A 12,399-nucleotide genomic window follows, 5' to 3' on the forward strand; every position below is an offset into this window, starting at 1 on the left:
AGGTTCTCAACCCCATTACTGTCAAACTCAAACTTCCTCCCAGTCTTCGACGCATCCATCCCGTTTTTCACGTGTCTTGCTTAAAATCCATTATTCGGATGCCCACCCGCCCTGTCCCTCCGCCCCCTACCCTTGTTGAGGGTTCTCCGATCTATACTGTCCGCAGGCTTCTTGATGTTCACCCTCGGGGCCGCGGTTTCCAGTATCTGGTCGATTGGGAGGGATACGGTCCTGAGGAGAGAAGCTGGATTCCATCTCGGGACGTCCTGGACCGCTTGCTCATCGAGGATTTCCATCGCTCTCGCCAGACTTCACCTTTGGGAGCGCCAGGGGGCGCTCGTTGAAGGGGGGGCACTGTCATAGACCGGTCTCTTCCTTCTGTTTGTTTTCCTCCTTTCACACACGTGCACACTCATACAGCTGATTACTATTATCTCAGCGCTCGCGCTGCGCACACACACTCTAATCAGTCCCATTCATGTTTCTCCTCCTTACCTCTCTCGCAGCTGTTTCCCGTTAGAATCAACACTTACACTGATTATCTCTCACCTGATCCTTTTTGCCTCTCTAATTCTCTCGGCTACTTCTAGTCACTGTTTGCTCTGTCTTTTGTTGGATTATTGCAGAATGTAGTGCTTTCGCTCTGGTTCTTGGTTACTATCTTTTCAGCCATATTTCTCTCATGCATCCCCTAGCCTAGTATTGTCTTGTCCTGTCCTGTCCTGCTCTGTTGTTATGTTAGTAAGAGTTGGTCATTAACCTTTGTTCTCTGCCCAGTTCACCTCCTGTCAGTGGACCTTCACTCACCTGCCGCCTGCGAGCGGTTAGCGCCGGACACGGGGACTGAGAACAGTTGTTGCTCTCCTTCTCTCCAGGCACTGGATTCCGGTGCCTTTCACCTGTCCATCAAGGATCTTTTTGTTTCTTCACAGACCTGCGTCTGTTGACGGCAGTCTCCTTGTTTGTAGTTTTGGACAATAAACTGTACTGCATAACCTCTGCTTTTGGGTCCTCCATTCTGAACTGTGACATAACCCTAGTATCTATACTTCTGCCTGCGTAATGAATGTGAATACTTGACACCAGTGTCAAATACTGTACTAGGAGTGCAACAGTGCGGCTACAGAAGTAAAAACTGTCAGGCATTTTTAATGGTTACTTATAAATGCTTTTGTTCATGCCATCTGTTTGTATTATTTATAGATTTATAAAATTACAGCTGAATTGTTGAAAAACTACATTACATTAAATGATGCTGTACATAAAATTAAAACATTCAGCAAACAGATCGCACTTTAAAGAGCTCTTCAGGGCACAGCGAATGATATAATAAAATCAGTCTCCTTACGATCTCAAAATACTTCAATTTGTATCTACATACAGTATAGGCATATTTTCTGATGAACCTAAAATGGATTGTTTCTACAGATGTAATCAACAACTTTAAATGAATAGTTTTATATTTATCCATATTTTTTTTTTGCTTCAAATAAATGTCTAATGTTGTAATTCACCTCTTGGCTGGTTGGCTTGAACATTAAAAACATTTTTAGAAAAGGGTTTTATGTTACTTTGAAATGCTCTGAATGTTAATTTTGCAATTGTGAAAATATACACTGACCATGAAGGACGGTTTCTTGTACAAATACAAAAATATATAAGAACAAGAAATTACATTTATTCATTTAGCAGAAGCTTTTATCCAAAGTGACTTACAAATTAGGTCAATGGAAGCAATCAAAAACAACTAGAGAGCAATGATATATAAGTGCTATAACAAGCGTCAGTTATCTTAAACGCAGAACACATAGCAAGGGCTTTTAAATAATATAATAAATAAAAAGAAAAAAGATAGAATAGAAAAAGTATAGAGCAAGCTAGTGTTAGAGGTCTTTTTTTATAATGGTATAATAAATTAAAAGAAAATGGATTAGAATAGTGAGTGCTAAAGTAAGAAGGTCAAATAAAGATGGAAGAGATGTGTTTTAAGCCAATTCTTGAAGATGGTTAAGGACTCAGCTGCTCGGAATTGAGTCATTCCACCAGGAGGGAACATTTAATTGAAAAGTCCGTAAAAGTGACTTTGTGCTTTATAGGGATGGCACAATCAAGCAACATTCACTTGCAGAACGCAAGCTTCTAGAGGGCACATAAGTCAGAAGTTATGAATTTAGGTAAAGGGGTGCAGAGCCAGTGGTGGTTCTGTATGCAAACATCAATGCCTTGAATTTTATGTGAACAGATATTGGTAGCCTGTGCAAATTAATAAATAGAGGTGTGACGTGTATTCTTTTGGGCTCATAAAAAATTAATCTTGCTGCCGCGTTCTGGATTAATTGTAAAGGTTTTATAGAACTGGCTGGAAGACCTGCCAAGAGTGCATTGCAATAGTCCAGCCTAGACAGAGCAGGAGCTTGAACAAGGAGTTGTGCAGCATGTTCCAAAAGAAAGGGCCTGATCTTCTTAATGATGAATAAAGCAAATCTGCAGGACCAGACAGTTTTAGCAATGTGGTCTGAAAAAGTTAGGGTTCCTCCAACTCCAAGGCTTCTGGCTGTTTTTGAAGGAGTTATGGTTGATGTGCCCAACTTGATGGTGAAATTATGATGAAATGATGAGTTTGCTGGAACCACAAGCAGTTCTGTCTTAGCAAGACTGAGCTGAAGGTGATGGTCCTTCATCCAGTAAGAAATGTCTACTAGACAAGCTGAGTTGCGAGCAGCTTCCGTCGGATCATCAGGATGGAATGAGAGGTAGAGATGAGTGTCATCAGCATAGCAGTGGTATGAAAAGCCATGTTTCTGAATGGCAGAACCTAATGATGCCATGTAGACAGTGAAGAGAAGTGGTCCAAGAACTGAGCCCTGAGGCACACCAGTAGTTAGATGTTGCGACTTGGACACCTCACCTCTCCAAGATACTTTGAAGGACCTATCTAATAGGTAAGACTCAAACCACTGGAGTGCGGTTCCTGAGATGCCCTTTGCCAGTAGTGGTTTGGTGATTTGGTGGTTTGGTGGTTAACTGTGTCAAAAGCAGCAGATTTGGTGATTTGGTGGTTAACTGTGTCAAAAGCAGCAGACAGATCAAGCAAGATAAGTATTGAAGATTTGTATTCTGCTCTTGCAGGTCTTGGGGCTTCAACAACTGAGAGCAAGGCAGTCTAAGTTGAATGTCCACTTCTGAAGCCAGACTGGTTGCTGTCAAGGAGGTTGTTCTGTGTGAGAAAGACAGAAACTTGGTTGAACACAGCTCTGTCACGGTTCATGGGTCAGTGCGTTCATCTTGCGTCTCTGTCTGATTGTGTGCGTCTGTTAACTAGCAGCAGCTGCAGTCTATGAGTGCCAGCTGCAGCTCATTTGCGCTACCTTTGGCTTGGCATTCCTGTTCGTGTTGTTGGTTCGTTGATTCTCATCTGTCTTTCTTGTTTAGTTGTGCTCCTGTCCCTCCAGTTGGGATTCTCTGGACCTTATTCCTCGCCCGCCTAGGATTCCTGTGCTGAGTTTGAGTTACTGCAGCTTGAGCAATCTGGATCTTATTCCTCGCCCGCCTAGGATTGTTGTGCTGGGTTTGAGTTACTGCTGCTTGAGTGGTCTGGACGTGATTCATCTGGGGTTATGCCATTGTCTTCCTACGTTCTCATTGCTGACTGTCAGAGCTACTAATAAACCATTTTTTACCTCGATGGCCATGAGTCATGCTGTCCAAGCCTTGGTCGCTCAGGTTTCGGAACTTACCACTCAGTTTCAGCACTTCAAGTTAGAGACCGTTTCTTCTCAGCAACCACCTGCTTCCAATCTACCAGCCGCTGTGGATCAAAGCATCCGTTCTCCTGAGCCTCGTATACCACCACCAACCTTTTATTCCGCGGAGCCCCAATTGTGTCGCTCATTTTTGGCTAAATGCTCCCTCTATATTTCTCTTCAACCGTCATCATTTCCCACCGAGGAATCTAAGGTAGCATTCATTATAACTCTGCTCACTGGACGAGCGACAAGCTGGGGAACCACCGTGTGGGAACAGAGACTTCTGTGCTGCGCCTCCTTCCAAGCGTTTTCGCAGGAATTGAAGAAGGTATTTGATTGCCATTAGGTAAGAGGTTACTGACGGGTGGAGCAACTCTTAAATCCTCTCTTTCTGTCACGTCGCTACCGGTAAGGCTGACACTTCATTCTCTAACTTTTGACTGTGAGGCTTTGGTGGATTCGGGGGCGGAGGGTAGTTTTCTAGACATTAATGTCGCGAAAAGACTTAAGATACCTATGGTGGAACTCTCTCAGCCCATCTCTGCGGTGGCACTTAATGGTCAGCCGTTACCCTCCGTCACACATTCCAGTCTCCATCAAAGTCATCATCTCTGGACAACACACTGAGAACATTAACTTTCTCTTAACTGACACTCCTGCTGCTCCTGTGGTTTTTGGGCATCCCTGGCTAGTGCTCCATAATCCCCACATAAACTGGGGAAAAAATTCTGTCTTGTCCTGGAGTGAATATTTTCATGCGTCATGTCTGTTGTCTGCATGTTCTCCTGTGTCTTGTTCTGTGTTTCAGGATGATCAAACTGACCTGTCTAACGTATCACGTGAGTACCTCGACCTGAAGAGAGTGTTCAGTTAGTCTCAGACTGCTTCTCTACCTCCGCATCATCCCTATTACTGTGCTAGAGAGTTAGTGTCAGGTACGTCTCCGCCAAAAGGCAAATTATATTCGCTCTCCAATCTGGAGAGGGAGGATTTCTGATTCTCTTGCAGCCAAGATCATCCACCCCTCTTCCTCTCCAGCGGGTGCGGGATTTTTTTTCGTGAAAAAGAAAGATGGCTCTCTTCATCCCTGTATTGATTATCGAGAGTTGAATGACATCACGGGGAAGAATACTTATCCTTTGCCATTGATGTCGTCGTCTTTCGAGCGTCTGCAGGGGGCGTCATTTTTCATGAAATTGGATCTCCGTAACGCATATCATTTGGTTCGCATAAGAGAGGGGGATGAATGGAAGACTGCTTTTAATACCCCCAGGGGGCACTTTGAATATCTTGTTCTTCCTTATGGCCTTTGCAACGCCCCCCGCGGTATTCCAAGCACTTGTCAACGATGTGTTGAGAGATATGGTAGATCAGTTCATTTATGTCTACCTGGATGACATACTGATATTTTCTCATTCTCTCCAGGAACATGTTCAACACGTTCAGGTGAGATGTGCATGGATACCGACAAGATTCAGGCTGTGGTAAATTGGCCAACCCCAGAATCTCGTAAGGCACTGCAGAGGTTTCTGGGCTTTGCCAATTCTAACCGGCGGTTTATTCGCAATTTCAGCCAGCTAGCCGCCCCTTTGAGTTTCTTAACCTCCATCAAGACTGCCTTCAGGTAGTCGAAGCAGCTTTTCAGCATTTTGCAAACTGAAAAGGCTCGGTGGGCTCTTTTTTCGGTCATTTTGATTTTTCTATTTCTTATCGTCGAGGTTCTAAGAACATCAAACCGGACGCGTTATCCCGTATTTTTGATGTTTCGGATCTCCCATCTTTTTCCAAACCCATTGTACCACGGAAAGTCTTTATTTCTGCAGTTACGTGGGACATCAAGTAGAAGATTCGCACAGCCTCGCAAGGGGTAATGCCCCCGCCCGGATGCCCACCGGGTCGGTTGTTTGTGCCAGAGGCTTTAAGGTTCGAAGTTATGCGATGGGGTCATTATTCCAAGGCCATTCCATTATTCCATTGACCCTGGGCGCGCACCAAGGTTCAGGCCGATCTCCACCGGTCGAAACCTCCCGTCTACGTCGCAGGTCAAAAAGTGTAGCTTTCATCAAAGAATATTCCTCTCCGATCCGTCAGTAATAAACTTGCACCCAAATTTAATCGCCCATTTACCCTCACCAAAATTATTAGTCCGTGGCAGTCCGCCTCAAACTCCTTACGGCGTACAGGATAATTCATCTGGTGTTTCATGTATCCAAATTAAAGCCCGTTTTTCATTCACCCATTAATCCGGGGAACCAGCTTATTCAATTAAACGTATTCTGGAATTGAGGCACAGGGGACGAGGATTTCAATACTTGGTGGACTGGGAAGGTTATGGTCCAGAGGAGAGGAGTTGGGTTTCTGCTAGAGACATATTGGACCACTCCCTTATCAATGATTTCAATCGGTGGGTAGGTTCTCCTGAGAACGCCAGGAGGCGTTCCTAGGGGAGGGGGTAAATTTCACGCTTCATGGGTCAGTGCGCACATCTTGAGTCTCTGTCTGATTGTGTGCGTCTGTTAACTAGCAGCAGCTGCGGTCTATGAGCGCATTCCTATTCTCATCTGTCTTTCTTGTTTAGTTGTGCTCCTGTCCCTCCAGTTGGGATTCTCTGGACCTTATTCCTCGCCCGCCTATGATTCCTGTGCTGGGTTTGAGTTACTGCTGCTTGAGTGGTCTGGACGTGATTCATCTGGGGTTATGCCATTGTCTTCCTACGTTCTCATTTCTGACTGTCAGAGCTACTAATAAACCATTTTTTACCTCGCACTTGGATCTCGCGACTCAATCATTGTGACACAGCTCATTCAAGTGTTTTTGCAATGAAAGGAAGAAGGGAAACTGGTCTCTAGTTCTAGTATGGGTTGAGGGTGGGTTTTTTAAAGGGATAGTTCACCCTAAAATGAAAATTATGTCATTAATAACTCAGGTATTAAGGTAATAAAAACATCTTCAGGGTAGTCCATGTGACATCAGAGGGTCAGTTAGAATTTTTTGAAGGATCGAAAATACATTTTTGTCCAAAAATAGCAAAAACTACGACTTTATTCAGCACTGTCTTCTCTTCCGTGTCTGTTGTGAGTGAGTTCAAAACACAGCAGTTTAGTGATATCCAGTTCGCGAACGAATCACTCGATGTAACCGGATCTTCTTGAACCAGTTCACCAAATCAAACTGAATCGTTTGAAATGATTTGTGTCTCCAATAAGCAAAACTCGTTCTCGAGTCAAGATCAGGTTGCAAAAAATTCTAACTGACCCTCTGATGTCACATGGACTACTTTGAAGATGTTTTTATTACCTTTCTGGACATGGACAGTATACCGTACATATGTTTTCAATGGAGGGACAGAAAGCTCTCTGACTAAATCTAAAATATCTTTAAACTGTGTTCCGAAGATGAACGGATGTCTTACGGGTTTGAACGGCATGAGGGTGAGTCATTAATGACATAATTTTCATTTTTCGGTGAACTAACCCTTTAAGTTGTGGAATTATTCGAGCCTGTCTAAATGATGAGGGAAAAACACCAGTGTGGAGGGATGTGTTAATGATGTGAGTGAGTGCAGGTACAACTGCAGGAGAAATGGCTTGAAGGAGATGAAATGGAATAGGATCAAGCCGACAAGTAGTAGGATGATTAGAAAGGATGAGTTTGGAGACTTCTGCCTCAGAGAGTGAAGAGAAGGATGTGAATGAGTGTATGTTTGCTGGTGATATATGCTTGACAGATAGTGGTGTGGAAAATTGTTCGCTGATGTTTTTAATTTTATTAATTAAAAACGTGGCAAAGAGATGAAGCAGGAGGGGGAGGGGAGGACAAAGGAGTGAGAAAATGTTTCAAAAAGCATGCAGGAGTTAGACGAATTATTCATTTTGTTATGGTAGTATGTCCTTTTAGCAGTGGAGACATTAGCAGAGAAGGAAGAGAGGAGTGACTGAAACACATTAAGGTCAGTAGTATTTTTGGATTTGTGCCACACCCTTTCAGCAGCTCTAAGCTTAGAACAATGTTTTCATCAGATAACCAAGGGGCAGAAGGGGTTGTATGGGCTGGCCTGGAAGACAAGGGGCAAACAGTGTCTAAACAAGATGTAAAAGTGGAGCAGAAAGTATCAGTAGCACTGTTAGCATCAAAAGATGCTAACAGTTTAGGGGAAGGAAGTGAATATGAAACCATTGTAGGTGGCGGGAGGGTGAGAGTGAGCGTAAGTTATGTCGAAAGATGACATGTGGAGGGTTAAGTGATGTGTAGGGACCATGTTGAGGTTAAGAGTGAGGAGGAAGTGATCCAAGGTTTGCAGGTGTGCATACTTTTATTATGTGTTTGGTGTGTGTTGATTCGTTTTGAAGCTTGGAATGCATCATGAAACAGCACAGAATCCCATTCATTGTATTCAAATTGAATTTCTATTGATTGGAAGATTTAAATGATATAAAAAAAATTTAAATTTTTAAATTCTGTGGAAAACTGATGTTGTTAAAAAATAAAATGCAAGAAAACACAAATCATATGACTGGTAGATGTCACTTTTTTAGAGTTGTAAAGCATAAAAACACGACATCATTTAATATGTTTCTTTTTGTTACAAAGCTTAAGTATTTCAAAGTATTTTAGAGTATTTAGATTATGTAAACCTGAGTAATCTAACGAAATACATTACTGATTACTTTTTAAAGCTTGTATTTTGTAATCTGTAGTGAAATACATTTTAAAAGTAACCTTCCCAGCCCTGCTCAAATAGCACGCAAAGTTATGACAAAATTGTATCCCAATATATAATTTCATGATGATAGATTTCCCAGGATTCTGCAATGTCTATTTTTTTTTTAAATAACATTTGTGTTAAGTCTGCATTGTTCCAAAGACAGCTCTAGTTCTCAACTGAATGTGCGGGGGAAGCGTCACTAAATTTGGCCAAAGAAAACTTGTTGAAATAAAAAAAAAAATCTATATTAATTTTTGCTTTTTTCAAATGTTTGTTAAAAGTGCAAAAATTTGAAAAGAAGTCAATATTTTACTTTTCGGGCAGCAGTTTGTGTGTACTGTTCTAATTTCAATTTTGGTTTTTCAGCGTAGCATTTAAAAATATAATAACCATTAATTTTTCGTTTTTTCTGTCATGGTTTAAAAATGAAAAACTAACCTTTATGTAGCAAGGTCCAATGATCATATGATCCAATTTTGATATGACAACATTTGAAGTAGTAAAAAAAATTAAATATAGAACTGTTCAAAATTACCACTACTGTAATGGGCAGAGTCAGCATGAAGAGAGTATGATGACACATGAACTTCAAGTTCATGACCACCACTATAAGTGTGCCAATTTTCATAATTTTTTTATGTACTGTAGATAGGGCTGCCATTGACTTCCATTCAGGAATAAGATAGCTAACAAATACAATAGGGGTCTACACTCCTTCAGGGCTTGGCCCCTAAAAATACTTCCAGAACAAGCGCTGCTGAAAAAGTGTGATGGCACTTATTTATTCTTTTACGAGTAGGCTAAATGTATTCTTCATAGTAGTTTTTAGTTCAAAGCATACTTACTGAGGCTACACACTGGTCCTCCACATCCACAAACACTGAGTCTGCCACCACTTCTGCATTTAGTTGCCATGGCAACATATAGTATGCCACCAGCCGGAATGAAGGTAGCATCTCTGTGGTCACCAGCAAAGGAATATTTACGACATCCAGACATTCTACATTTACCCTGGCAGCTGTTATTATTTTCCCTTTGTTCAAAACCTAAGCAGGAAGAGGAGAGGTGGAAAAAGGTCAGAAAAGAAGAAATAAGGAAAAGAGTCTTAAAAACTACTGTATTCCAGTCATGTTTAACTCTTCCCAAAATGTCCAATACTCACAGTGTACGTCAGCTGCTTCACAACTTCTCTGTGTTCTGGAGAGGCAGTTTTAATGTACACTTTGATGATAAGACTGTTGCCCACTGCCACTTTGTTGGAGCCCACTGAGATGTGAAGGTAGTTCTTAAATAAGCCGTAAGAACAAAAATATGGCTCCAAAGGCATCTCCTCTGAAAATTTCTTTTCTGCATTCACACCAGGAAGAGCTGTTTTTACCTGAATATTTACCAAAATAAGACACATATATGCACCCATTATTGGCATCTATGTTTCCTAGAAAAAATCTTCTGTCTGTAACACCCATGGAATCTTTCCATTCCACAAAAAGGTTATTTATAGTATAAAGGGTTCTTTAGATTATTCAAATGCTCTTTATTCTATGAGGTACATACATTAAATGGTTATTTTAAGAACTGCTCGCTGAAAGGATCTTTGGGGAACCAAAAATGTTTTTTCAATAGCATCACTGCAAACCCACCTTTTGGAACTAATATTTTAGAAGTGTATTCTAATCCTGTCCTACATTCCACTGTGGAGTCATAGAATGATCTTAAATACTCAACGTCTGATGAGTTTCTATTGTGTTCAATGTACTGTACCTTCAATATATGTGTCTTGACTTCATCAGACATGTTGACGGAGACCCTGATAGTGCCGCTGTGTGTGCTGATTGTTTTTTGAAGGAAGTTGATTTCAACAGGAATATTAGGGGCTGGAGATCCATCTTGGTGACTCACTGTAACCTAAACAACAAAATACAATTATTCTCCTCTATTAATCTGAAGAATAATGCTAACATAAATCAAGCAGTAAAATTTCAAAATTACCACTATGTCTAATGGCAGGCCAGGTTTGAAATACTTTGGCGTGTCCCTGATGGAAAGCACGTAGGGTGACATTACTATTTTAATGCCGGATTTCATTGCTTCCACAGTGTCGCTACCTGAGAAAAATAAAAATATAATACAAATCAATAGAAGCTATTGATTTTTACTTCTAATTATGGTCTGCTATGTATTTTAAAAATAATCTGCTCTTTATATAACATTATTAACAATTATATACTGTAATTTATGATTGGTCAAATCAAGCTTGTAATGATAAAGTCCACTGCTAAAAAGGACATATTTATTAAAAAAATAATAATTGGAGGTATAAAAATATAACAATGCTAGTTTTCTGCATATTTATTACATAATTGTGGTCTCATTTCAAGGGTAATGATCTCCCACCTGAGCTGGTCATTACTGATGCTTTGACGTACACAGAAGACCCCAATAGTCTGCTTGTGTCAGGATAGGCCTTCTTTATCTCCTCCATAGTCAAATTAACAGTTTTTCCATTTAGCTGCAAATAAACAGGTACATCTTTAATAGAAAACGCATCTCTTTTCTTTATTACACACCCCTCCCCCACTCTTCCACTTACATCATTCATTTGCTTCATAGAAGTTATTCTCTTTTTCTCACCATTTATTTCAATACCAAACACCACATATGCAACACCTTTCACTGGTTCACCATAAAGATACCTGGGAAGAAGATATAGTGATTCATTCTATAATATTTTAAAGTTTGGAATGTTTTTAATTTACATTCAACTAGTTAAATCATGCTGTCAGAAACACAGAAGTGATTCGCTGATTTTTTTCTTTTTTTGAGAGGCAGGCATATAAAACTCTATATCTTTGAAAGGCTCAAGACCTCAAACTTACTAGTTTCTTTTCAAGTAGTTTAAGACAAGTCACATACAAATATTGTTTTGTCTTCCACTGGTCATTTTTGAGATTTTGGGCTATTTGGTACAACTTGTTTCTAATTAGTGCAAAGAAAACATCCAAATTACCGTAAACCTTTACATGTTGTTTCATTGCATTTTATCTATTTGTGTATTTGTGTCACTCACTTAAATATCAAGTGGGTTGCGCACTTCAGGTTGCACTACCATCTGTCGTGTTGCACACGCTTGCCTAAAAGAGCATTTCCTATAGAGCACATTTCTCTAAAAGAGCTTGCCACATGCTGTGGTTTATACGGATGCCTCCACCACCGGCTGAGGGGCCACGTACAACAGGTATGCAGGGTTTGGATGGACCTGAAGCTGCAATGGAACATCAATTGCCTTGAGATCAATTGAGTTGTTAGCAGTGCACCTTGCCTTGAACCGTCTCATAGGGCGCTTACGAGGCAAGCACATGCTGGTCCGAATGGACAACACAGTGACCATTACGTACATCAATCGACAAGGTGGTCTGAGCTCCCGTTGCATGTCGCAACTCGCCACCTCCTCCTTTGGAGTCGAAAGGTTCTGAGGTCACTTCGTGCTGTTCACATTCTGGGCCTGCTCAATGTTCCTGGGAGAATGGTGACTTCCGTCCCCTGACGGTCCAGCTGATTTGAAGACATTTCGGATCCACTCAGGTAGACTTGTTTGCTTTTCCAGAGACCTCTCACTGCCAGTGGTTCTACTCCCTGACAGATGGGACACTTGGCACGGATGCACTGGGACACAGCTTGCCCCGAGGCCCACGGAACTATGTCCTCCTGAATGGTGGCAAAGCCTGAATCAGAACCAGAAATTACAGCTATGCTTTCCCGGGCTGCCGAGAGGCTAGGACTCAAGTGGAAACCTCCTCCGCATCCTGAGCCCTCGAGGCTGGATGATTGGTTTCTCAGGATGTCTAGCACTGGTTCTCAGCACCTCGCACTGGGGCGGCGGGGAGGTCTGGGCTGGCCTGTTGGCGTTGCGGGGACCTGGAGCATTTCGTGGACAGATGTGCAGTGATG

The 12,399-nt window shown here is 41.6% G+C and overlaps 1 protein-coding gene across 1 annotated transcript in view; it reads right to left on the bottom strand.

Annotated features, from left to right (window-relative positions):
• The window catches only part of LOC132160216 (complement C3-like), a 61,883-nt gene that overhangs the window by 33,349 nt on the left and 16,135 nt on the right, over positions 1 to 12,399 (bottom strand). The window contains exons 11-16 of the mRNA XM_059569955.1: positions 11,042 to 11,144; positions 10,846 to 10,960; positions 10,441 to 10,556; positions 10,213 to 10,356; positions 9,614 to 9,829; positions 9,297 to 9,497 (exon numbers count right to left, since the gene is read on the bottom strand). Of these exons, the coding sequence (XP_059425938.1) occupies positions 9,297 to 9,497; positions 9,614 to 9,829; positions 10,213 to 10,356; positions 10,441 to 10,556; positions 10,846 to 10,960; positions 11,042 to 11,144 (895 nt within the window). The remainder of the gene's footprint in view (positions 1 to 9,296; positions 9,498 to 9,613; positions 9,830 to 10,212; positions 10,357 to 10,440; positions 10,557 to 10,845; positions 10,961 to 11,041; positions 11,145 to 12,399) is intronic.

Source organism: Carassius carassius, chromosome 16 (genome assembly GCF_963082965.1).
Source record: "Carassius carassius chromosome 16, fCarCar2.1, whole genome shotgun sequence".
Taxonomy (NCBI): Eukaryota; Metazoa; Chordata; class Actinopteri; order Cypriniformes; family Cyprinidae; genus Carassius; species Carassius carassius.